Here is a 24,511-nt window from a genome sequence, read left to right as displayed (position 1 = left end):
GCCCCTGAAGAAATAAAGGCAGCTCAGGGGTGTGTCTCAATATCTCCAGGCACATTTTCCTTTGACGCGGGTCCTTAAATTTTCCTTTGACGCAGGTCCTCTCAAATGCCTCCTTGGGAAGCTGAGGAAACCTCCCCTCTCAGACACCTGTTCTCCCAAATGCTGATATTCAAGATCATTAAAGCAGTTAATTGTGTGATGATTCATTTCATTAGCAGAGTATGCTGTGCTTGCCCACCCTCCAGGCCCAGGCACCTGGGGCTCAGAGGGCTTGGTACCCATTCGTCCCTGCGCTTGTCTTGATTTTGAAGGAACGATGCCTTTGAACTCAGGAGTTAGTGGAAGTTAGCTAAGGATGGAGGGACATGAGGGGAGATCTTGGACACTTCTCTCTGCTTCCAGGATGTAAAGGGGAAGGAGATGCACACTTTGGGGTAACACTGAGAGAGTGTGCCAGCTATTAGACCCTCAGGGAACTGTGGCCTGGAGTTCGCAGGGAATCCCACGTCTCACCAATCCTCAGGGCAGGAATGGAGAGGTGAGTGAGGCACCCACCTTGGGCACAAAATTTAAGGGGGCACCAAAAACTCAGTAATGAAGATAAAGTTTTAATGCAACATTAAAAAAATAAAAACTAATGCAAAGTATCCACAGTGAACAAAATATCAACATTTGAAACAAAGGCAAGACTGGTATTACTAATTTTTCCCTTTTCTTTTCATGGTTCATCATGGCACTTTATGGATCCTGTCTTTGTTTAAATTTTTCTTTAATTTTTATTTTTTGATTTTTTAGAGAGGGGCAGGGAGAAACATTGATTCATTATTCCACTTATTTATGCATTCATTAGTTGATTCTTGTATGTGCCCTGATTGGGAACTGAACCTGCAACTTGGCACATCGGGACAAAGCTCTAAACAACTGAGTTACCCGGACAGGGCTTGTTTAAAATTTTAATGTTTTACCATCAATTATTTTTGCATTAACTTAAAGTTTTTAAAATATTGTATTAATTTTTTTGTCTTGCTCACTGAGGTTTTTGGTTCTCCCTTAAATTTTTTTTTCCTTTATTACATGTCCCCATTTTTGGCCCCTTTGCCTATTCTACCCAGCCCCCAGCTTCCTTCCCTCTGGCTGTCACTACACTGTTGTCTGTGTCTGTGGGTTATGCATATATGTTGTTTGGCTAATCCCTTCGCCTTCCTTCATCTAGTCCTCCTCTCCCTGTACCCTCTGACAGCATCAGTCTGTTCCATGAATCCATGACTGTTTCTATTTTGTTCATCAGTTTATTTTATTCATTAGGCTGCACAAATAAATGAGATCATATGGTACTTGTCTTTCTCTGACTGGCTTATTTCACTTAGCGTAATAATCCATAAGTCTATCCAGGCTGTTGCAAAGGGTAAGAGATCCTTCTTTTTTACAGCCACGTAGTATTCCATGGTATAAATGTACCACAGCATTTTATCAACTCATCTACTGATGGGCAGATCATGGCTATTCATGGTAAATAACATGGTTCTTCCTTATATTTTGCACCCAAGGCAAAGGCCTCTCTCACCTTACCCTAGCCCCTGCCTTGTGTTCCTAACCAAGAACCAGTGGGGAAACTTGGCCTCCTATCTAGTACAAAATATCCCCTAAGACTACTGAGCCTTTTCAGTGAAGATTTGTGACTTCACTACTCCCTTGTCTTTCCTGCTTTTTCTGGGCATATACACGTGAAAAGGAGTTTGTTCCCAAGTTTCCACTCTGTTATTGTGCCTCACTATTATGCCCTCAGCCTAAGGGCCAAACAATTTGGATTAGATATTACTCAGATTTTCCCTTGATATCCAATCAGAATTTAATAACTATAAGTTACCATTGCAAGCCTACAACAGGTTATAGAATTTAATCAAGGCCCTGTAAATGCAGCACCGGAGTACAAGAGCTACCCTGTCCATCAATGCAGACTTGAGAGAGCAAGCCCTGCAGGAGGGTGACTCTCTGGGCTTTGGGGAGGCCCAAGTCATCACACTGGAGCTTCCCTGTCTTCTTTCTCTATTGTATTCAGTGGTCCTGTCCCCTCTGTGTCACTGGTACTATCTTTACTGACACCCTAGCTGCAACAGAAAGTACTCGCTGAGCCAGCTTATTGTGCTCTTGAGAGAGAGCTGGTATATGGAGCTGCTTTCTCCCACTGGTTGTCATTGTAAATGTGCTATCTTAATTGCTGTCCCAGGAGAATCGGCGTTGGAGAGCTGGCCTGGGAGCCAAACCACCATGTATCTCACGATTCCTGTGGGAAAGAAGCTTCGAAGGACCGGCCTCCAAATGAGAAGGTACTTGCACCACAGTGCACCTGGGAGTTGGGCTCTGTAACCAAACAGTGAGAACCAGGGGCTTGCCTGGTCCTCAGGTGAGCTGGCCAATGTAGCACAAATCCTAAACCCTGGGTGCGGAAAGGAGGAACTGGGGAGGGTGTCATTTGTTTTCTTGTGTAGCTATTTGCATCCTAGTGGCATTTGTAGAGACTGCAGACACCTAAGGGTTAGGGAGATTAATGGAGTCCATTTGATGGTAAGATTCAGTTCTTAGCCTCTTGTTATAAATTTATTGTTTTTTCTTTTTCATTTAAAATGAACATTAAGACTTTATCCACAACAAGTTCCCCAAACAGCTACATTACTGGGAACTCAGACCCAAGCACAGTGCCCCAACTGTGCAGGAGAGAGTCGGGAGCTGGGGTCCTCAGAGCTGCCAGGTTGTGGGTGTTGGTGGTGTCCCTTTAGGGTCAAGGTGCTTTGAAGGGTGTCCAGGAGTGGAAAGGAGGTGGCCTCCTCATGGGTGACTGCCTGGGCCTTGCCCTGCCACAGGTCCTCCCTCTACTTCCATGTGAGGAGATGGTGGGGTGTTTCTCACAGCTGCATCTGCCCCTCATTTACTTTCCAGGGAGTGTCATTAGTCCTGGGGCTCAGAAAAGCACAGAAAATCCCTGCCCAGCGCCAGGGACCAACCTGTCAAGTCTGGTCCCTAACAGACAACAGTCCCTCTATTTGGGGCTATTTGGCTAAACACATTTATTAGCCATCTTAGAAATCTTCAGCACTAAATGTGCTGGTATTTCCACCTAAGAAGGAATTTAACTGCAAAAATGAGCAGGATGGTGAATAAGAATAAAAATACCACGAGAAAAAAAATGCCCAGGGCCGTAATCCCACAGGACAGTTCGACCTCAGACAGCTTGACTCCCCTTAAAGATGGGGGGTTCGCACACACTGTCTCTTCCAAGTCCTCAAGTTTGTGCAGGTTTTCTCTGTACCAGGTTATGAAACCAACATTTGAGCAAGTGCAGTCCAGAGGATTGTGACTTAAATTAATGGTGCTCTGCTGGGACAAGATGGGGAGGAGATGGGGTGGGATGATGCGAATGCTGTTGGTGGCCAGATTGAGGTAGAGCCCCTTCAGGTGGCCAAGAGCATCGATGCTGTTTTCCGTCAGGCTGTTGTGGCTTAAGTCTATGTGAGTCACATTCCCAAGGCTGTGGAAGGCCTGCTGGTCTATAGAGAGGAGCTCACAGGAGGATAAAATCAGAACCTCCAAGCCGGCTACTGTCTGAAGAAGGTTGGTCTTGGAGAGACTCCCATCTTGGAAGCGATTTCCCTGTAAATTCAGTTGCCGGAGACCCCCCAGGCCTTCCAGAAGGTGCTGATTGCTGGCATCGAGGAGGCAGTGGGAGAGATTCAGAGCCTGCAAGAGAGGGAGGTTTTGGAAAGGACTTTGTGGAACCCTAACAGTCAGGTGGGTAAATGCCAAATCCAGGACTTCCAGCTTAGGACTCTCTTGGAATGCCTGACTCTGGAGACCAATGGACACAGCGTAGCTCAGGTTTAGGTACTGCAAGTGGTGCAGGCTTTTGAGCAGCAGATTGCAGCAGTCAGAAGTCTTTATGCCATTGTGGCTTAAATCAAGTCTCTGGAGATTTTCTAGTTTTTCCAAACACCCAGCACCAAGGTCAAGTTCCTCCAGGTTGCCTTTGATATAGAGGTCTGTGAGGGCTGGGAAACTGGCAGCATTGATTTGACACAACTGCTCAAAATGATTTACATTGAGAACTAATTTCTTGAGAGAGTTCATACCCTGAATCCCAGAGGGTAACTCTTTCAAGTGAGTTGCCGTCAGCTCCAATTCCCGGAGGCGTGTGAAGCACCGAAATGTGGTAGCCGACAAGTCAGAGAAATGGTACTTCTGCAGACTGATGCTCTCGACAGACATTTCACAGAGTCCCTCGAGCATGGTTGGAGTAAGGTCCTGGCTCTTAGTGTCCTCGTATGTCCCCAGCCAGAGAGACTGAGTAGTAGAGTTCTGCAGACCTTTCAATATGACAGACACGTCAAGAATCCCTCCAAATCGCAAACTTTGGAAGATTTTTCCATGGAAAGCCCCAGGCTCCATGCCTTTAATGTCATTGCTATCGAAGTTGAGGCTGAGGTTGGTGGCCCCCAGAGCATTCAGGTCTTCACGAGAGAGGAAGTGGAGAGCATTATTCTGAAAATCCAGAACCTTCAGATTCTGTGTTGGGAAGTTTTCTGGGAGCTTAATGGAGGAAATATAGTTGCTTCCAAGATACAAACTTTCCAAGTTTTCCAGATTGTGCACCGGGATAAACTCAAGATTGGATATTCCTGTTTGGATTAAGAAAAGGTGCTTCAGTGCCCTGGGCCCGAGGAGGGATGTTTCGGCCATGAATATCAGGGGATTTCCAGTCAGCACAAGGGTGTCCAATTGGTGATGGCTTTGAAAAGTGTCTTCATGTATCCAATTGATCTGGCACCTTGAAAAGGTAATAGTATTTAACAATAACTAATTAGAAAAAAGGAGAATAAATTCTGTCACCGTGAACTACCTTTAAAAAGTCGTGGTTTGTGTATAGTAAAAACAGTGTATGTTAGTATTCAAAGTAAAACATGAAAAACATTCTTCAGTAACTACAGATGGCCTCTTGAATTAATGACTAGCCTCAATTCTAAACACAATAATTTAGATTTTTTCCCCCTAGATATCTTGCCCCTTTAGGTTAAACTATAAGAAGTTTGTGTTTGGAATCTAGATAACAATTTAGTGGTTTGCTTGTTGAAAAAAAATCAAACTATTATTTACTATTTTAAGTAATAGAAAATGTTATATATAAAGCATAATATATATGATATATATGTATGTGTGTGTGTGTGTGTGTGTGTGTGTGTGTGTGTGTTATATATAATGCATAATAATGACATTTACATAGGAACCTGTGTCATCCTGGTCAAGTTACAACTTTTTTCAACCTCTGTTTTTTTTTTTATCTGTAAAGTATAGAAATAATGATTACTTTATCGAACGGTTGTGAGTGCACTTCTACTCCATAGAAATATGCAACACTAGAGCTGAAAAGACACCCCTACTGGTACTGAACCTAATGATAATGGACAGTACACACACATATACAACACACCTTCCCTGAAGGTCAAGGGTAATTCCTTAGAAATGAATGGTGGGAAGGAAGCTTGAATCCATAGGAGCAAGTGAGCCCTAGAGCTAGCTTTGTCACATCTGCCAATACTTATAAGTTCCTAGTAGCCTAGAGTCTGGCTTTTAATGAGCCACATGTGTCAGTGGCAGAAGACAAAGCTTGGGGATAGAATAGGAGGGCATCTCAAAAACCTGCTCACTACCATGACCCTCAAAAGGGATCCTCTCAGTGGGTGACCTTAAAAAAGAAAGCTCACAGAGGGAGACCTCAGGATATGTGTTTGTCTTGGCCTTGGCTCTGAATGGAACAAGGACAACAATAACAAGGAAAGACTCCTCTGAGATTCCCTAACCATAAGCTTCTACTCAGGAGGATTGTGGCATGAATCTATGCCACCTCCGTAGACCTCCCCAAAGAAACCCAAGTGGAAAATTGAGTTTGAAGTTGTTCTAGGATGGCAGTATCTTCAGGTAACTGGCAGAAGGAAATAGAAAACTTTTCCAGATCAGTGTACTTAAATTTTAATAAGGAAAACTTTCAAATTTACATAAAAGCAAAGAGAATAATACAATAAACCTTCATATATCTATCGCACAGATGCAGTAATTCTCAAGATTTTGCCATATGTGTTCTCTGCTTCATCTAGTCCCAACTTTATCTCCTGAATTGTTTTAAAGCAAATCTTAGCTATCCCATACATATTTGAGTAGGCATCTGCAAAAAAAATTGAGGCTTACTTTCTATAGCTATAATGCCATTGTCATATGTAGCAATATTAATAATTCATTGGTATAATCTAATTCCAGGAAAGCATTTTAAACAACGATTTACACATATTTCCAAAAGATAAATACGCTCAAAATAAAAATTCAATAAACATATAAGGGAAGCACAGTAGCCAAAGTCAGCAATAATAATAATAATTTTGAAATCTACAGAATTAGGTTTAAAAAGCTGATATAAGAATTATCATGTATTTGATAACATATATGATATATAAAGAATATAGAAAATACATTATATATTATCAGAAAATATGATACATTATTTATATCAAACATGTTTTACATATTTAAAGAAAATAGTAAAAATCAACAGTCCAATGAAGGAAAAAAATATTAAAACTGATCTGCTATATTTGTCAAATTTGTTTCCAGTTTTATTATCATTATTTGTTAAAACTTAAGCAGCATGACTGAGCCAGTCTAGTTTAACAATTCCCTTTCTACTCCATTGATTTTTTAAAATTATATTTTACCTGCAAAACTATTTCATGGGAGAGGGTACACACACAGGATAAGCTGATGGTCCCTGTGGCCCCAAAGGTCCTGGATGCACTTGGAATGCAAGTTGTGCTTTTCCTTAAGTAAAACATCAGTGCACACAGGGAACTCAGATACATACCTGGTTAAATCCAAAAAGATCAGATTTGTGAGTCTGCAGAAAGTTGTGTTTTGAATTGCAGGCAAGAAGTTAAAACTGAATTCCAAAAATTCTGTTGTGTTTGGTAGAGTGTCAGGAATCTCTCTCAGACCTAAATTTTCACAGTTATATGTTTTGTTGGCTTCTTTCTGATGAGATAAACAATGTAAATTAATATCAGATTTCATAATTTGATTGACTAGCACATTTACATATGTGGTATTTTTTTGAGCATCAATCCCACTTCTAGGAGTCTTTACCAAGTATATACTACTTGCAAAATCACAAAATGACTTATGTATAAGATGATTCATTTAAGCATTTTTATATTAGAACTAAAGGCCTGGTGCACGAAATTTGTGCACTGGGGGGGGGGGAGGGTCTGTCCCTCAGCCCAGCCTGCCAAATCTGGGTCCCCTCAGGGGATGTCCAACTGCCGGTTTAGGCCCAATCCCACTAAACCAGCAGTCGGGCATCCCTCTTACAATCCAGGACTGCTGGTTCCCAACTGCTCGCCTGCCTGCCTGCCTGATTACCCCTAACTGTTTTTGCCTGCCAGCCGGATTGCCCCCTAACCACTCCCTGCTGGCCTGGTCATCCCTAACTGCCCTCCCCTGCAGGCTTGGTCCCCCCCAACTGCCCTCCCCTGCAGGCCCAGTCACCCCCAACTGCCCTTCCCTGCCATCCTGGTTACCACTAACTGCCCTCCCCTGCAGGCCTGGTCATCCCCAACTGCCCTACCCTGCTAGCCTGTTCGCCCCCAACTGCCCTCCCTTGCTGGCCATCATGTAGCGTCCATCTTGTGATGACATGAGGGCGGCCATCTTGTGACCACATGGGTGGCCATCTTGTGCAAGGACATGACAGTCAATTTGCATATTACCTATTTATTTTATAGGATATTGACAATACCCAGCTTAACCATCACCGTAGGATTAATTGAACAAAATATGGTATAGTCACAAAAGGGAACCTTCAGCAGCTAAAAATGAAACGACTGATATTTCCACATACTGATAAGATATGATATCCAGGTATATTGTGTGGTGAAAAAAGCAAGGTGTCAAATGTACATATGTAGTATATATGGTAAATGGGATATAGTATGTAGTGTATTGTATACTATCTTTTCTCTAAGATAGGTATGCGTGTATTTTCTTATATTTGCAAAAAGAAACCATGGGAGAAAAACTTAAAACTGGTTGTCTTAAAGGGGAGAGACGAACCAGATAGAAGAGCAAGAATGGAAGCAAGACTTCTTTGAATATACTTTGTTTTATAGGTTTCATTTTGGATGCCTAAAAGTGTTTTAAATCACTCTTGATTAGCATCAGCAAAATTAGACAGACAGCCACACTTTCTGACGTGATGTAAGGACACAGTACCACCTATGAGGTATTCTCTCCCACCTCTCCCCCAATTAAAGCTTGAATCCAACCATGACTTTAGGCTTAACTTCCAGTCTATAAGGGATGGGGAGGGGGGGGTTACTAGGTGTACCAGTTAATAATGCAGACCTATACTAATAATAATCTAGGGCCGTCATGACCGGAGGACAACCTAATGCGGGGGTGGGGGCGGCGGGGGCGGGACGCGAGTGCGATGAGGTTGTTGGCCTCCAGCCCAGGCTGGGAAGGCCTAATGACCTCGCCCCTCCACGGTTGACTCCAGCAGGACCTGGGCCCTCCCCTCTGTGGACCAGAGGCCCTTTTCCTGATACCATGTTCCCAGGATCTCTCAGACACATTTTTGGAAGTCAGGAAATACTACATGTGGTCATCCCACCCAGGGGACTCCCAGGGATGACAGCAAGGGTGGGCTTCTGTGGGGTCTCCTCTGTTATGCGATCCAAGGTCGCTACATCCTAATGTTGATTCTGGCAGGACTTGGGCCGGTCCTCTGCGTATTTGAGGTCCTTCTCCCTATACCAAAGCCCCCGAATCTCTGAGACACGGATACAGAAATTGCCTGTTGTAGTCATCCCACCCTGGGGACTTCCAGGGCTTACAGCGGGGGAGGGTCTTGGTGGGGTCCCTTCTGTTGTGGCATCCAGAGTCCCATTAGTGTTTCCTCGGGGTCCTCACCTTGACTCTGGCAGGACTTGGGCCGGTCCTCTGCGTATCTGAGGTCACGCTCCCTGTACCAAAGCCCCTGAGTCTCTGAGACCCAGTTGCAGAAATCGCGTGTTGTCATCCCGCCCTGGGTGGGATGATTCTGTTCTAGGGTCCAGGGTCCCTCCCTCCTCCCTCATGCTCCAAACCTTGAGCCCTGGCAGGTCCTGGGATCCTCCCTCTGTTGACCCAAGGCCAGACTCCTCAGATCAAGGCCTCACTGCCCTGAATCCTCTGCAGGAAGTCAGTGTACGTCACATCCAGTACCAAGCGCAGAAGTTCCAAAGCCTGATGGCAGGGTCTGAGATGGATTCTGTAGGGTCCTTTAGCCCTGCCTCTGATCTGTACTTTGACAGGGCCTGAGCCTCCTATCCTCTATGAACCTGAGTCTGCAATCCTCAGACCAAGGGTCTGACTACCCAAGTTCCCTGAGGAGGTGGGGCGGGGGGAGGTGCAGTTTTCAACATACAAACAGGAAGCTCAACTTCGGGAATTTAAATTCCTGCCTCATTCACCTTATACTCTTAAACTCCAAATCTAGATACTATACCTACTATGATCACCCCCAAGATTTTAAACAAAGCTGAGATAACCAGTTGAGCAACTCTATTCATTAAAGACAGCCTAAAGGCAATGATTTCAACCTTGAAAACAGAAAGCTGGGGAGAGCCACATAGACAGTGGAAAAAGGGGGGTGAAATGGAAAATTTCTCTGGTACTAGCCAAGAAGTGAATGGTTTTCAAGGTGCATAAGAGCAACCTATACTAGGGAAGCAGGATGATTCACATCTCCACAGAGACAGTCACATTACCTTGAAAAGCTTTTAGGTAAATCTTATGAAAACTAGCTAATGGTGAAGGATGAGAAAGAACAATGAACCACTGAAATGGGTGGCCTAGGGAAACGTTTGGAGGAAGCATTGTCTCCCTACCATGTGACCCATCAGAATTGAACATGGGGTCAATAAGTTTGAGAAGGCTTAGGAGTGCTAAAGAAATGCCCCCTTTCTCTTACCAAAGCATCTTGGCATCCTCACCCCTCCCCATGGAAGTGTTAGGATGGTGCTTTATGATGTCTAAGTTTATCTCCCAGAGCTACCATTAGCTGGAAGAGAAGCTTCCTGATTAAGTAAAGCCTAAGGGTTGTGGCCCCTCATTGTCCTAGAGAAAAGCATATGTTCAGGAGGCCTGGGGTAGGGCCCTGGGAAATTTTGACATGGTGAAGATGACCAGGAAACCACAAACTCCAAGCACAGTTATGTAACAACCAACCCCACTCACCAAAAGAAGGTAAAAGAGGAAGAAGCCCTGTTAACCCAGGTCTAGTGTCCAGGATGAAAGCACCACACCCAAACTTCTCCACCCCTTCTTTAGTGGCATATCCCCAAGATTCCCTGGTCTTGTCTGGCAGATTCCATCCTCAACCCATACTTTTTCTCATGAAGACTTTTTTCTCTTTCATCCCAGCCATTTCCCCACAAACCAATGTCCTTCTGCGCTCACTCTGTTGTCCTTCCAGGTACTAAAGACATCCATGGGGGTGAAAAGATGTCCTTAAGAGAGTTCAAGGAAAGGAGCCTTTCCAAAAATTCCTACCCCTTCAAGAAAACCTACAAAAGCTATAAAGCCAACAATATGTGGCCATTATCACAGGCCAGATGAGGAACTGAATAAAAATGACCCAGAAAAAGACCAAGACAATGTAGAAAAATTCACCACCTCAAGTGATAACTTGGGCAGCCAGTAACTTCAGAGCAAGGCCAAAGACCTCAGAACTATCTATGAAGTTTCTGAAGTCTGGCCTCCAAGAAATGCTGACATTTCTTCCACACTGACAGTGTGGAAGCCAAATTTAACACCTACAGGGTACACCAATATTGATGATTAAAATAAAATTGGTAAGTGGTTCACTTCCAGTGTAAGCATAATTTGCAGACAATTTTTATTAAATTTATTGGAATAACATCTACATTATAAAAGACCAGGGGCAGTCACGTCCTAAATGACCAGATGGATGACTGGTCACCAGGCCAGGGGGCGGGGAAATGGGGAGGGAACGGGGCAGGGTGAGGCAGGCGCGGCAAAGTTTTAAGCCTTGGACCCAGGCCAGGTGGAGGCCTCACGACCTCGCCGCTGCCTCGGTGGCTGCTGATCAGGCCTGGAGAGAGGCCTGGAGAAAGAGGCAAGGCCTAATCAGCAGCCACTGTGGCTGCTGGCAAGGCCCGGAGAGAGAGAGAGGCAAAGGCTGATCAGCAGCTGCCATGGAGGCTGTGGATCAGGTCCGGAGAGAGGCCCAGAGGCAGAGGCAGGCAGAGGGGTTAGGGGCAATCAGGCAGGCAGGCAGAGGCAGTTGGGGGTGATCAGGCAGGCAGGCAGGTGAGGGGTTAGGAGCCAGCTGTCCCAGATTGCAAGAATGATGTCCAACTGCTGGTTTAGGCCCGATCCCACAGGGCCTAAACCAGCAGTTGGACATCTCCCAAGGGGTACCGATTGGAGAGGGTGCAGGCTGGGCTGAGGGAACAGCCCCCCATGCACAAATTTTATGCACCGGGCCTCTAGTTTTGTAATCAAAGAAAACATGATAATTTCAAGAGAAACATCAAAAGTGCTTTACTCAAAGTCATGTCCATCACTAGCTACACATTTCCCCCATCTTTCAGGTAACTTGTGGATACTGTTCCAATAAAACTTCTTGTTTTGAGGCAAACCATTCAGAGACCCAATTTTCCACTTCTTCTTACGTTTTGAAGTGCTGCTCAGAAAGTGCATATGCCATCAATTGGAACAAGTGGTAATCTGAAGGAGCAAGGTCTGGTAAATACAGCAGGTGGGTTAATACTTCCCAGGCAAGATCTTTTAATGTGTCTTTAACTGGTTTTGAAGTGTGTGATGGTGTGTCATTATGAAGAAAAATTACTTTGCCGTGTCTTCTGGCACATTCTGGTCGTTTTACAATCAAAGTGTGGTTCAAATTGATTATTTGTTGTTAGTAGCGATCAGTATTAACAGTTTCACCTGGTTTTAGAAGCGCATAATACACCACACCTTCCTGATCCCACCAAACACAGAACATTGTCTTCTTTCCAAAGCGATTTGGCCTTGCAGTCGATGTTGATGGTTGACCTGAATCAACCCATGATTTTGTGCATTTGGGATTTGCAAAATAAATTTACTTTTCATCGCCAGTTACAATTCGATGCAAAAAAGACTTCCTTTCGTGCCGTTAAAGCAACATTTTACTGATGATTTTTCAGTTTTCCATTTGTCTTTCGTTCAGTTGAAGTGGCACCCTTTTCCTTTAAAATCTTTCCCATTGCTTATAAATGATCGGAAATTGTTTGCTGAGCAACGTTTAATCTTTCTGCAAGTTGTTTTTGAGTTTGACATGCATCTTCATCCAATAATGCTTGTAATTGTTGGTCTTTAAAATTTTTTAGTTGACCTGGATGTTCTTTGTCTTTCACATTGAAATCATCACTTTTAAAGCATTTAAACCAGCGTTCACAAGTATCTTGAGATGGAGCATGTTCACCATAAGCTTCCCCCAGTATACAAGCACTTTCAGCAGCACTTTTCTTCAAAATAAAGTAATGAATTAAAACTTCCTGCAAATGCTCTTTTTTTTTGGCACGAAATTCAACATTTTTAAGCGTAAAAATATCTATGACGTTAACACCTTCAGCAAATTTGACATATAAAGTTTTGAAGCTTGTTGTCAATACAACAAAATAGCATACATATCAAATAGCATATATATCAACATATGTGTAACTCCATCTATTGAAAAAAATCCGCATTATTAATCAGTACACCTAGTAAGTTCAACAGCACCACAAGGTAGCAATTACCCAAATGCAGAAGGTGGGACATTCTGTAGAACAACTGACTTTGTTTTATGGAATGTGAATGCTGTGGGAGGAGACAGGAAACCGTTCTTGTAAAAAAGAGACATAAAAGCTATTTAAGAGACATAACCAACAAATAATAGAGTAGCCCTTGTTTAGATTCTTGTTCAAATAATGCACTTAGGAAAAGACTTTTATAGATTATCAAGGAACTTTGAATATAGACATGATATTGGAGACTACTAGAGAATTATAAACGTTGTTAATGATAAGAGAAACATTATTAATTTTTTTGAGATTCATTTTGAAGTATTTAGGGATAAAATGATATAATGTTTGAGATTTGCTTTCAAATACTCTGGCAAAAAGGGAGGAGAGGAGTAGGTAGATGAGATTAGCAGGTAAAAGTTGATGGTTGTTTAATGTTGAGTGATACATGCATAGAGATCCCTTGTAAGTAACTAGTTATGTATATGTGGTTAGAAATTTTCTAGCCCTAGCCAGTTTGGCTCAGTGGATAGTGCATCGCTGGAGGGTCCCAGGTTCAATTCTGGTCAAGGGCACATACCTCGGTTGCAGGCTCCTCCCCGGCCAGGACCCTGGTCAGGGTTCATGCAGGAGGCAAACAATCCATGTGTTTTTCTCACATGGATGTTTCTCTCTGTCTTTCCCTCTTTCCTCCACTCTCTCTAAAAATCAATGGGAAAATATCCTCAAGTGAGGATTGAAAAAAAAAAAGAAAATTTCTAAATATAACTTGTAAATGAGCTAGCAATGTGGCACAAACTTTAAGTCATGGGGCTGTGAGGCCTGGGAGTATGAATTTATTTTGGATCTCGGGAGCCACAGACTGCTGTTTTTTGGGGGTATGGCCCTGCACATAAGCCAAGAAGACTGCCCGATCCTGTGTCCCAAGTGAGTCAAGTATTCAGAAGTCTGCCAGTAACTGTTTGTTAGATTCCCCAGCTCAAGTTATAAATCGTGGACTAACTAGATAAAAATGGGAAGGGGCTGGTTAGACATCTATAGAATTACAGGGTCATGGTTTATTTGGATGATGCCTTAGGATAAAGCATAGTGGGCAGGTAGAAAGATCTGATGGTGTCTATTATGAAATAATCTCCAAGGAAAATGCACTTGGGGGCCATCTTTCAGATCCTCTCCAGCACCATGTGGTTTCACCCACCCTTTCAGACCCTGCCTTTCCCCAGACCACGCGGTGGTCTCACTAGAGGCCCCTCTGAGACTGCCCTGGTCTGGGGAAGACCTGCCCATCAAACTGGAGACCAGCAGCTTTCCTCACACTGAGTTGCACACAGCCCTTCATAGCTGGAAGCAGAAGAGTCCCCACATTCTCTTTGCTCAGAAGCATGATGTTTTAGAGATGTCATCACTTTAATTGCTTTTTGCTTTCTCGCTCGAGCCTTTGCTTGTGGTGCACGTTTTGTAGTTGCAGTGAGCATGCTCACCTACTAGAAACCACCGTGTTTTCTATATTCTGACAATATTATGAAGGTCACAGATGAACATGCTGTATTCATATTTTTTTGTAATTCATTTTTCGTTTTATAGGCCCAAAGTCCTCCAGGCACTGCCACAAATCCCCCTAATGTCCTTGAAATGCATACTTTGCATTGAAAATTTAGACTTAGGTGACTGGTGGGGAAAAACACATGTTGACAGACCCCTCTTTGGTGCCCATGAACACGGATGACCCAGAGAGGAGATGGATATGCAGCTTTTGCCCCAATAGCTATTAAGATTCGGGTTAGCTTTGCGGGGACATTTTTCTTTCCTGGTTTCCATCGGCCTAGCTGATGCCACCCACATACACGTGGAGAAAGGGGCCTTTCTTCAATTCGTCCTGCTCTATTCTCGCCCCACAGCCAAAGGCTCCACTCTGGCAATTCCCTCCTCCTGATTATATACGGCCTGCGACACCTAAACTGCTCCTCTTTGGAGCTTTACTGAGCACGTTATTGCATTAAAGCGATTGGAGAAGTTGAGGATTGAGTCGGAGCTCTATGAGCCGGTGGCCTGAGGGAGCTGCTAGCAAAAGGAGAGGCATGTGGAGGAAGGAGCTCAGTTTGAACCCAGTGAGCGTCCAGGGACCAGTGAATCTCACACTGTGGAGGAGTATTGAGAAGCCACCAGGAGCACGTGCCATAGCATTCCTCTCTAGTTGGGGAGACACTGCCTTTGATTCCTGGGACAAAGAGGCAAATGGCAAGCATTGTAGCTTATAAGAGAATTTAAAAAGCAAACACATTTCAAGAATCACTGACCTCTCTCTTTGGCTTTCATGTTCACTCCCCTGTACAGTCAGAATTACCATTTCAGATATTATAGGTGGTGATGCCCAAACTCCTCCTGCTTTGGAATCATTTAAGTAGCATTAAATTGCTTTCAGCTTATTGTATTTTTAAGGCACGAAGTATACACACGCACACACACACACACACACACACACACACTCATTCTTCTTTCTTTTTTTTTAATCCTCACCGGAAGATACATTTTTATTGATTTGAGAGAGAGAGAGGAAGGAAGAGAGAGAAAGAGTGAGAAACAACAGTATGAGAGAGAATCATCGATCGGTTGCCTCCTGTACATGCCCTGACCACGGATGGAACTTGCAGCCTACGTATGAGCCCTGACTGGGAAGTGAGCCTGAAACCTTTTGGTGCATGGGATGATGCTCCAACCAACTGAGCCACCTGGCCAGGGCTCATTCGTTTTGTTTTTGAGAGTAAATTGCAGATGCCATGACTGTTTTCCCCTAAATCTTTTAAGGAGAAGGATATTCTTATACAACCACAGTGCCATTACCAAAAATTCAGAATATTTAACATTGCCCTAACTGGTTTGGCTCAGTGGATAGAGTGTCGGCCTGTGGACTGAAGGGTCCCGGGTTCGATTCCAGTCAAGGGCATGTACCTTGGTTGCGGGCACATTCCCAGTGGGGGGTGTGCAGGAGGCAGCTGATTGATGTCTCTCTCTGATCGATGTTTCTAACTCTCTATCTCTCTCCCTTCCTCTCTGTAAAAAATCAATAAAAATATATTTTAAAAAAAGAATATTTAACATTGATATGATATTATTATCCAACACAGTCTATATTCAAATTTTGCCAAGTCCTAATATTGTCTATTATAGTAATTTTTGTCTTTCCACTCCAGGATCACACATTGCATTTTTTTTTCTTGTCTCTTTAGTCGCCTTTAACCTGAGACTACCCCTCAGCCTTTCATTATCTCTCACAGCATTAATTTTTTAAAAAAACAAATACACACTCATAGTTTACAGGATGTCCCTCATTTAGTGTTTTTGTTTTTGTTTTTGTTTTTTTACCTGTCCTCATGATTTGATTCAGGTTATACATTTTGGGTAGAAACACTACATCAGGGAAGTTAGGTATTTCTGGCTGTCAGGATTCATATCAAAACTTTTTTTAAATCCTCACCTGAGGATATTTTTTCCATTGCTTTTCAGAGAGAGTGGAAGGGAGGGACGGAGAGGGAAAGCAAGAGGGAGAGAGGGAGAGAGGGAATGAGAGAGAGAAGTAGGAGAGAGAGAGAGAGAGAGAGAGAGAGAGAAAGAGAGAGAAGCATGAGAAACATCAATGTGAGAGAGACACATTGACTAGTTGCCTCCCACACAGGCCTGGACTGGGGGTGGGGAGCAAATCCACAACCCTCCGATGTGCAGGCCGATGCTCTAACCACTGAACACCACCAGCCAGGGCTCATATTAAAACCTTTTGAGAGCGCATTCTGAAAGCATAGCAGAGGATTTCAGGACAGCAGAATGATAATGCAACAGAGAAGAAAAGGACAGAGTGCGGAGAAGAGATACAGTGTGGCCATGCCATTTTGCTCAGGGCTGGGCCTGCTACCAGGGCCACGTGTTCAGTTGCTTTCCCAAACAGACACCCACCACCACTCGGGAGACATGACCACTTCCTCTAAACGCAGCCTAATTCTCCAGATCTCCATATATGGGGTCAGTTTCGAAAGCCACTTTCTCACCCTCTGCTTTGGTTGGTTCCACCTCAGATAGCGCCCTTCTGGATCTGAATGCAGTTAGCAGGCCTGTGCAAGGCTACATGGTATTGAGGACAGCTGCCCCTGGCACCCCATTCCACATCACAGGCATTGACTCAGGACCACTGTGCACCGGGACCTACACCAACCACTTGTCTCCAGCTTCATGTCAGAGCCGTGCCTTTTACACAGAGCAGGGCTCCCAAGTGTTGTATCTGTGCTTGTAATCCCTTTTCCCTGCAGGCATTCATTTGCATTTTTTCAATCAGGATCTTATTTTGCTTCTTTCTGCTGTATCTCTAACTCCCTGCCGGTCCCATTGTATTTTCTCTTCTCACAAGTGTTGAAATCATTTTCTAATTTAGATCCTTTGCGTTTCACTCTAGTGCCATTTCCCACCTTTAGGGATAGCTCATCTGCACTTGGCACACGCAGCAGCCAGGCCTCCCACCTCCCCCCCTCGCCCCCCCCCCCCCCCCCCCCGCCTCACCCTCCATACACAAGAAGTCTGGGAGGCTGAACCCCAGCCCGCCCCATTAACCACTCCTTTATCCAGAGATAGCGATTTGGCTGAGCCAAAATCCTAGAGTAACAATTACTCTCTGCAAATAAAACATTCCCAAGAGGGCACCATCCTAAAACATTGTCAATCTGAGTCCTCTGCGCAAAGGGCATTCCCATTGTGTGCAGTTCATTTCTGTTTGTCGGCAGTCAGACTGCCTGGGTTCAAGTCCCAAGCTGTGTTCTCGGAGCCTCCTTTCCCTCCAACTGTAAATGGAGGACAATAACCCTCTTTGCAGGCCAACTCTGAGGATTAATTGAATAATGTATGTCTAGCACTCCCAAGAGGAGTTAGTATTTCACTGGATCATCACAGCATCATGTCATTGTCTAGAGCAGTGGTTCTCAACCTTTCTAATGCCGCGACCCTTTAATACAGTTCCTCATGTTGTGGTGACCCCCAACCATAAAATTATTTTCGTTGCTACTTCATAACTGTAATTTTGCTATATCTGTGTTTTCCGATGGTCTTAGGCGACCCTGCTAGCAGTTCTCAACCTGTGGGTTGCGACCCACAGGTTGAGAACCGCTGCTGTAGAGATATAGCAAAATTACAGTTACAAAGTAGCAACGAAAATAATTTTATGGTTGGGGGTCACCACAACATGAGGAACTGTATTAAAGGGTCGCGGCATTAGAAAGGTTGAGAACCACTGGTCTAGAGCTATTAGGAAGGCTTTGTATCCATGAACTTGGAGTTCTCCTAAAAAGAAGCTCTACTAAGCACATCCCCTCCTTCTCATACCTAGGATTGAAGGACTGTCTTCTACTATGGTTTTGAATGCACAGAATAGCTGAGAGGAGCCCATTTGAAATGAGGAGACATGCCTACACTCCCAAGTCATTAGTCAAGAGCACATCTAAAATGTCACCAGAATCCAAATCACAGAACGCTGAATTCTAGCTATGCTTCACATATTTGTCAGCCTCCAAAGACTTGATCATGGGTCTAATTTTGTTACTCATGTCACACATACCACACACACACACACACACACACACACACACACACACAGAAAGAACATATGGTATTTAGCAATGGAAGATTCTACATGGAGTGTTGATAGGTGTTCACTGTATTTTTTCTAAGACTTGTCTAAGTTTGAAATGTTTTCAAACAAAACATTTTATTAAAAAATTCACTTTGACTCCTCCCTCACTTCATATGCAAAAAGTAATTTTAGATGGATCTTAGATCTAAATGTGAAACCTAGAAATAGGAGTAAATACAAAACAATAAAACTCCTAGAAAAAAACATAGGATAATATCTTCATGGCCTGAGTAGGCAAACATTTCTTAAACAGGATAGAAAGGCACTGAAAGAATAGCACCAATAATAAATCCAGCTACATTAAAATTAAGGATTTCTGCTCATCACTAGGAACCTGAAACCTACATAATTTTATTAACTAATGTCACCACAATATATTCAGTTAAAAAAAAAAGAACTCTTGAAAAATGAGAGTTTGATGAGCTTCCAAATCCCAGAGTAACAATTATTCTCTGCAAACAAGACAAAACAATCCCAAGAGGGCACAGCCCTTCCAGGTGGATCAATACATTCATGTGGCAGGAGGGTGGTGCACCTCAGTTCCATGGGGACAGAAGATCCTGTTCTTGAGACCCTTCTGGACTGAGCTCTATACACCTCTTTATCTGTATCATTTATAATCCTATCTAATAAAATAGTAATATGCAAATTGACCATCACTCCAACACACAAGATGGCTGCCCCCATGTGGTCAAAGATGGCTGCCCCCATGTGGATACAAGATGGCCACCACAAGATGGCCAGCAGGGGAGGGCAGTTGGGAGCAATCAAGCCAGCAGGGGAGGGCAGTTGGGAGGGACCAGGCCTGCAAAGAAGGGCAGTTGGGGGTGATCAAGCCTGCAGGGGAGGGCAGTTAGGGGTGACCAGGCTGGCAGAGGAGGGAAGTTGGGGGTGACCAGGTCTGCAGGGAAGGGCAATTGGGGGGGACCCAGGCCTGCAGGGGAGAGCAGTTGGGGGGGAACCAGGTCTGTAGGGGAGGGCAGTTAGGGGTGACCAGGCCTGCAGGGGAGGGCAGTTAGGGGCAATCAGGCTGGCAGGGGAGCAGTTAGGCATCAATCAGGCTGGTAGGAGAGTGGTTAGGGGGTGATCAGGCTGGCAGGCAGAAGCGGTTAGAAGTGATCAGGAAGGCAGGCAGGCGAGCAGTTGGGAGCCAGCAGTTCTGGATTGTAAGAGGGATGTCCGACTGCCCGTTTAGGCCCCATCCTACTGGGATTGGGCCTAAATGGGCAGTTGGATATCCCTTGAGGAGTCCCAGATTGGAGAGGGTGCAGGCTGGGCTGAGGGACATGCACCCCCATGCACAAATTTCGTGTACCGGGCCTCTAGTCTCTATTATAAAAAGCAAGTGGCCCTAATGCCGTCATGCCATAACGACCAAACGGCGGGTGGGTGGGGCTGTGCGCGCGAGTGGGCGGGGCCACGTGATTTCACGTGCTGGGCTTCTAGTCTATTTTATAATAAGCTGATAAACATAAAAAAAGAGAGATCACTAGGAAAGTGGAAAGGCAAGCCACAGAGTGGGAGAAGATATTTGCAATCTGATTAAGGACTTGTAGCCACTGTACATAAAGAACTCTTGCAACTCAATAAAAGAAAAATAGACACTCAAAAGAATATGGGCAAAAGACTTGAAAAGGCACTTCACACATACAAGGATATGCAAATGACCAACAAAAGCATGAAAATGGATTCAATTTAATTATTCATCAGGAAAAGAGAAATTAAATTCCAGTGAAATACCACTATCTACCCAACAGAATGGGTTTTTAAAACAAACAATAGCAAATATTAGTGAGGCTGTGGAAAAAACAGAACTCATATACATTGCTGATGAATATAAATGTGTTATCAACAATTTGGAAACTGTTTGGCAGTATCTGCTAAAGTTAAACATGTGTCTATCCTATGAAGAAATGCATCTACTCCCTGGAATACACCTGATAAAGATTTGTATATTTGCTTACTAAAGACATAGATAAGAATTCCAAAGCAGCAGCATTCGTAATAGCCAAAGTAATTGAGAACAATTAAAAATTCATTAAAAGTCAATCTGTGGTGATGGAAGTTAAAGAACTGGACATCCTTGGGGGGCTAGCGACTGGGAGGAGGCGGAAAGGGGCTCCGAGATGCTGAGAAAGTTTTGTTTCTTGATCTGTGTGCTGGTCACACCGATGTATTTACTTAGTGAAAACTCACTGAACTGCACACTTAGGATTGGTGAACTTTTCTACATGTATGTTTTACTTCAACAGAAAGTTTGCTAAACTCAAAACAAAGCCTTGTTTTTTAAATAGAGCTTGATGAGCTAATGGTGGTCACATGAACATATATACATGGCATGGGTAGTTATGCTTAGGCTAGAGGGGAAGAACTAAAGAGGAAAGGAAAACAAGACAGGGCGGGGAGTGGGGGGAGACTAATAGGGGTCATTTGCGCTTGAAGAAGGGCCAAACCCTAAGTCAAAGCTTCCTCTCCTACCATTCCCACTTTTATCCCATATGCCTGCAGCCTAGAAGTGCCTACCTTCTCGAGGCCTGACCCTACGCTGCAGCACGCTCTCCTTTTGCTGCTGCAACAGCTCACCCATCTTTGTATCTCCCAACAACCTCCCCAGTACTCACACAGAGTGAGGGCTCAATACACAGCCTTTGAACCCTGCAGCCAAGAACTCATACATGATAAGGAGGTCCAGGAAAACGTAGATCCAATGTTAATGGAATAGGTCCCAGGGCATTTAAACCCAAGTTATTTCAGAGGGAGGGCTGTATGGAGGTTGTTGTATTGGAAGGTGTCAATAGAAACTTAGCCAAAAGGGAAAGCTCGCTGCAGCATAGGCCAGGCCTGGAGATCCTGGGACCCTCAGCATCACTCTTGCCACCTGAATATCTCAGAAGGCCCCGGAGCAGGCAGCAAAGGGACCAGGGTGCTCGCCTTGCCTCTTTCCCTTCCCTCTGCCAGGAAGGGTCATTTGCAGAAAGGAACTGGCAGCTCTCGGCCTGATGTCCTCACTAAGAAGCTAGACTGGTCTAGTGTTTCCAAGGGCTTCCCAAATCTCCCGGGACTCACTTGTGAGCTTCAGAAAGGCTGGTGAGCCTTTGCAGGAATGTGGGGATTTACGAGTTGAATGGACAGGCTTAAGAGTGGTGGTTAAACAAATCTGCTCCCCCAGGAGTTGGAATGTAATGGTGATACTATCCTATGTGAGGATGTTGTCAGAGGTGGATGGCATACCTCCCTGATCACTGAGGAGGTGGTGTCCCCACTCCTATCCTCTTATCATGCTACCTATATGTCTGTGTGAACCTGACCTTCCAACCGGAATGAGGAGGAGACAGCGGGAGAGCTTCTGGGGCTGAGAAAAACTTACTCCCTTCTGCTATGGGATGAGTTATGCACCCTCCTCCCCCAAGAAAATTTTTATGTTGAATCCCTAACAAGGTTGCTCAGAATATGACTTTATTTGGATATATATATATATATAGGTAATTAAATTAAGATGAGATCATTAGTGTGGGTCCTAACCCAATGTGACTGCTGTTTTTAGAAGAATAAATATGGAGACAGGCATGTACAGAGGGAAGACTGGGTGAAGACACAGGTAGAAGACAGCCATCAACAAGCCAAGGAGAAAGATCTTGGAAGAAACCAATCCTTCCAACACCTTGATATTGGATTATTAGCTCTCTGAACTGTGAGAAAATTAGATTCTTTTGTTTAAGCCTCCCAGTCTATTGTACCTCCATGCTATGGCAGCCAGAACAAAATCACCCACTTTCCCAGCCTTCATTTCCCCTGGACATTGTGCCTCCTCTCAGTCTTGGTGCATCCTGATTCCATCCTGATACCAGACTAACAGGGTTGTTTCTTTCTGTCCCAGTCCTGAGTAGGATTCTTCCTCTTGCCTGGCAGGTCTGTACCCTGTTCTCCTTTATCATTCTCCTGCCCGTGGCTCCCAACCACCTTTCTGCTTCTCCTACCTCCACTTCTGCTTCTGGCCCCAGCCCTTGTCCGACAGGCCATGCGGTGCTGTACACTTGCTGGGGTCAGAGGCAGTGGGAGGCAGCTTGAAACGTTTTAGATGGCAGGAGACTGAGGCCCTTCTTGCTCTCTCTCACCCCCTCCTCCACGAATTTCCCACAGGTTGATAAATATTGTGATGGTCCAAAACAGAAGGTGCGATTTGGCTCTGTTCTCCGATGCCACTCTGGTGGGTTAGGAAAGCAGATGGAGGGCGGTCCAACTCGGGGAGAATGCCAGGCTCATCCAGAGTGATCCTCATATGCTCTGAAACCTGGCATGGATTATCCCTACTAATCCCCACCTGAGAGCCAGGAAACTGAAGGACTGTTTGGAGTAGTGGCCATGTGCTGGGATGTTGGACAAATAGCTCCTCCGTGCTGGGAGCAGGTTCGTAGGTCTGCTCTTTGCACTGGGTCCCTGTCAGAATTTTATGTCCCAATTAGGGTTATTTTGGGGGCATTGTTTGCAGAGGAGAAAGACTCTCACTTCTTCCTGCTAAGGATCTGCGAGATCATCCCCCGGCTGAGCTCTTGGCTCCTTCTTCACATTAAAAATAATAATAATAATTAAATAAAAATTCTACACCCCTCATTGCCCTTTCAAAACAGTGGATATTGGGATGCCAAGGCTCAGATGGGACTGCAGGCTGAATCTCAGAATTTCCAGGCCATTTAATCTGGATAAAGACAGAAAGTTTGGACTCACCTCCGTGCACGTCTGATTCGAGGAGGTGGTGGCTTTACAGCTGGCAGAAAACAGCATGGCCACCAGGAGGCAGCTGACAGGGGGCGCCATCACGGGACCAGTGCCACCCCAGTGTGGTGGGCCTATCTAGCCCTGGAGCTGAGAAATCAGTCAGGCTGTGACGGCCTCGGTAACACGGCAGCCAGAGAGGGGCTTAGAAGGGTGATCTCCGAACAAAGACTGCTCAGCGTTTGGTGGCTCTGTGCTGCAAAAAAAGGGAAGTCCCTTTACATACCACCCACCCTTGCCAAAAATAGCTGAGACCAGCCCCAGTGTGGCCCAGTGCGCTTCCTGGCAAACGCGAATCACTAATGCAGCCCTCTGGAGCTGGTTACGCTGACTCCCAGCAGGATGGTTTCTATGGACTTTCGGCTGCCTTCATGGTTTGGCTTACTCCAACGTCTTTGGGGCCCTTTCCCCCAGAGAGGCTGTGGCCGCAGACAATGTCCTCACAAAAGAGGCCACTGGGTTGCTTGTCCTAGGTGAGTGGCCGGAAAGGTGCTGGATGGGCAGGCACTCTGCGAGCCTGATGGAAGGACTGAGCTCAGGGGTGGTGCTGCTGGAGCTGGAACCTGGAGCAAGAGGGACAGGTTATCCTAGAAAGCGAGTGTAGCGCTGCATGGCCACCTTGCCAATACCCACCTCTGGTGTGAACAGAGAAGGACAAACCCATCCCTGACCTGGTGACTCAGGCCTGTTGTCCCAGCGGCAGTGGAGTCCCCTCGTGTTCCCTGCCAACCTGACTCCGCAGAGAACACTGCTGTGTACCCAGCAGGCTGGCTAAGAGAGAGCAGAGTTGAGGATGTCATCCTTGGCTCTGTTTCACCTTAGAAATAGCTTTGAAGCAGGATTGGAAAACCGCCCATTATGGTGCAAGATGTGGTAGTGATTAAAGAAAGTGAAAGTTCAAGCATTTCTCACTAGGCTGGATTTAGCTGCCTCGAAACTTGTCTTTTCTCCAACCCTCTGGCCTATAGGAGATATTTAGCATCACTGTTCTCCCATTATATTGCTGAGAGCCCAATTGTTAGCATCAGAGTCACAGTGACTTGAGATACTACTAGTAATACTACCAGTACTGTGTTACTACCACCAGTACAATAATGATGGTAACTGCCGTTTAGTGAGCACTTACTATGTGTCAGTCCCTGGGCGGGGGTATTGTTTTGTCCCCTTGTGTGTCTCCTTATCACATATTCTATCAAAGAGGTGTTTT

The 24,511-nt window shown here is 44.8% G+C and overlaps 1 protein-coding gene across 1 annotated transcript; it reads right to left on the bottom strand.

The window, feature by feature from the left end:
- Positions 1-2,584: 2,584 nt before the first annotated feature.
- Positions 2,585-23,514, bottom strand: CD180 (CD180 molecule). Its single transcript, XM_080680127.1, has 3 exons — positions 23,257-23,514; positions 6,902-7,068; positions 2,585-4,819 (listed from the first exon to the last, which is right to left on the bottom strand). Exons 1-3 carry the CDS (start codon positions 23,344-23,346, stop codon positions 3,094-3,096), a joined length of 1,983 nt encoding a protein of 660 aa, XP_080536253.1. The 5' UTR covers positions 23,347-23,514; the 3' UTR covers positions 2,585-3,093.
- Positions 23,515-24,511: the final 997 nt, after the last annotated feature.

This window comes from Plecotus auritus (genome assembly GCF_963455305.1).
Source record: "Plecotus auritus genome assembly, chromosome: 7".
Taxonomy (NCBI): Eukaryota; Metazoa; Chordata; class Mammalia; order Chiroptera; family Vespertilionidae; genus Plecotus; species Plecotus auritus.
Note: the sequence above shows the minus strand (reverse complement) of the source record. Positions and strands in the feature narration are given on the sequence as shown.

Excerpts from the sequence above, each read along its gene's own strand:
- CD180 (XM_080680127.1), bottom strand. The coding sequence starts at position 23,346 with ATGGCGCCCCCTGTCAGCTGCCTCCTGGTGGCCATGCTGTTTTCTGCC. Across the intron at positions 7,069-23,256 it reads CGAATCAGACGTGCACGGAG|AAAGAAGCCAACAAAACATA; the intron begins GTGAGTCCAAAC and ends TTATCTCATCAG. Across the intron at positions 4,820-6,901 it reads ATCTTTTTGGATTTAACCAG|GTGCCAGATCAATTGGATAC; the intron begins GTATGTATCTGA and ends TACCTTTTCAAG.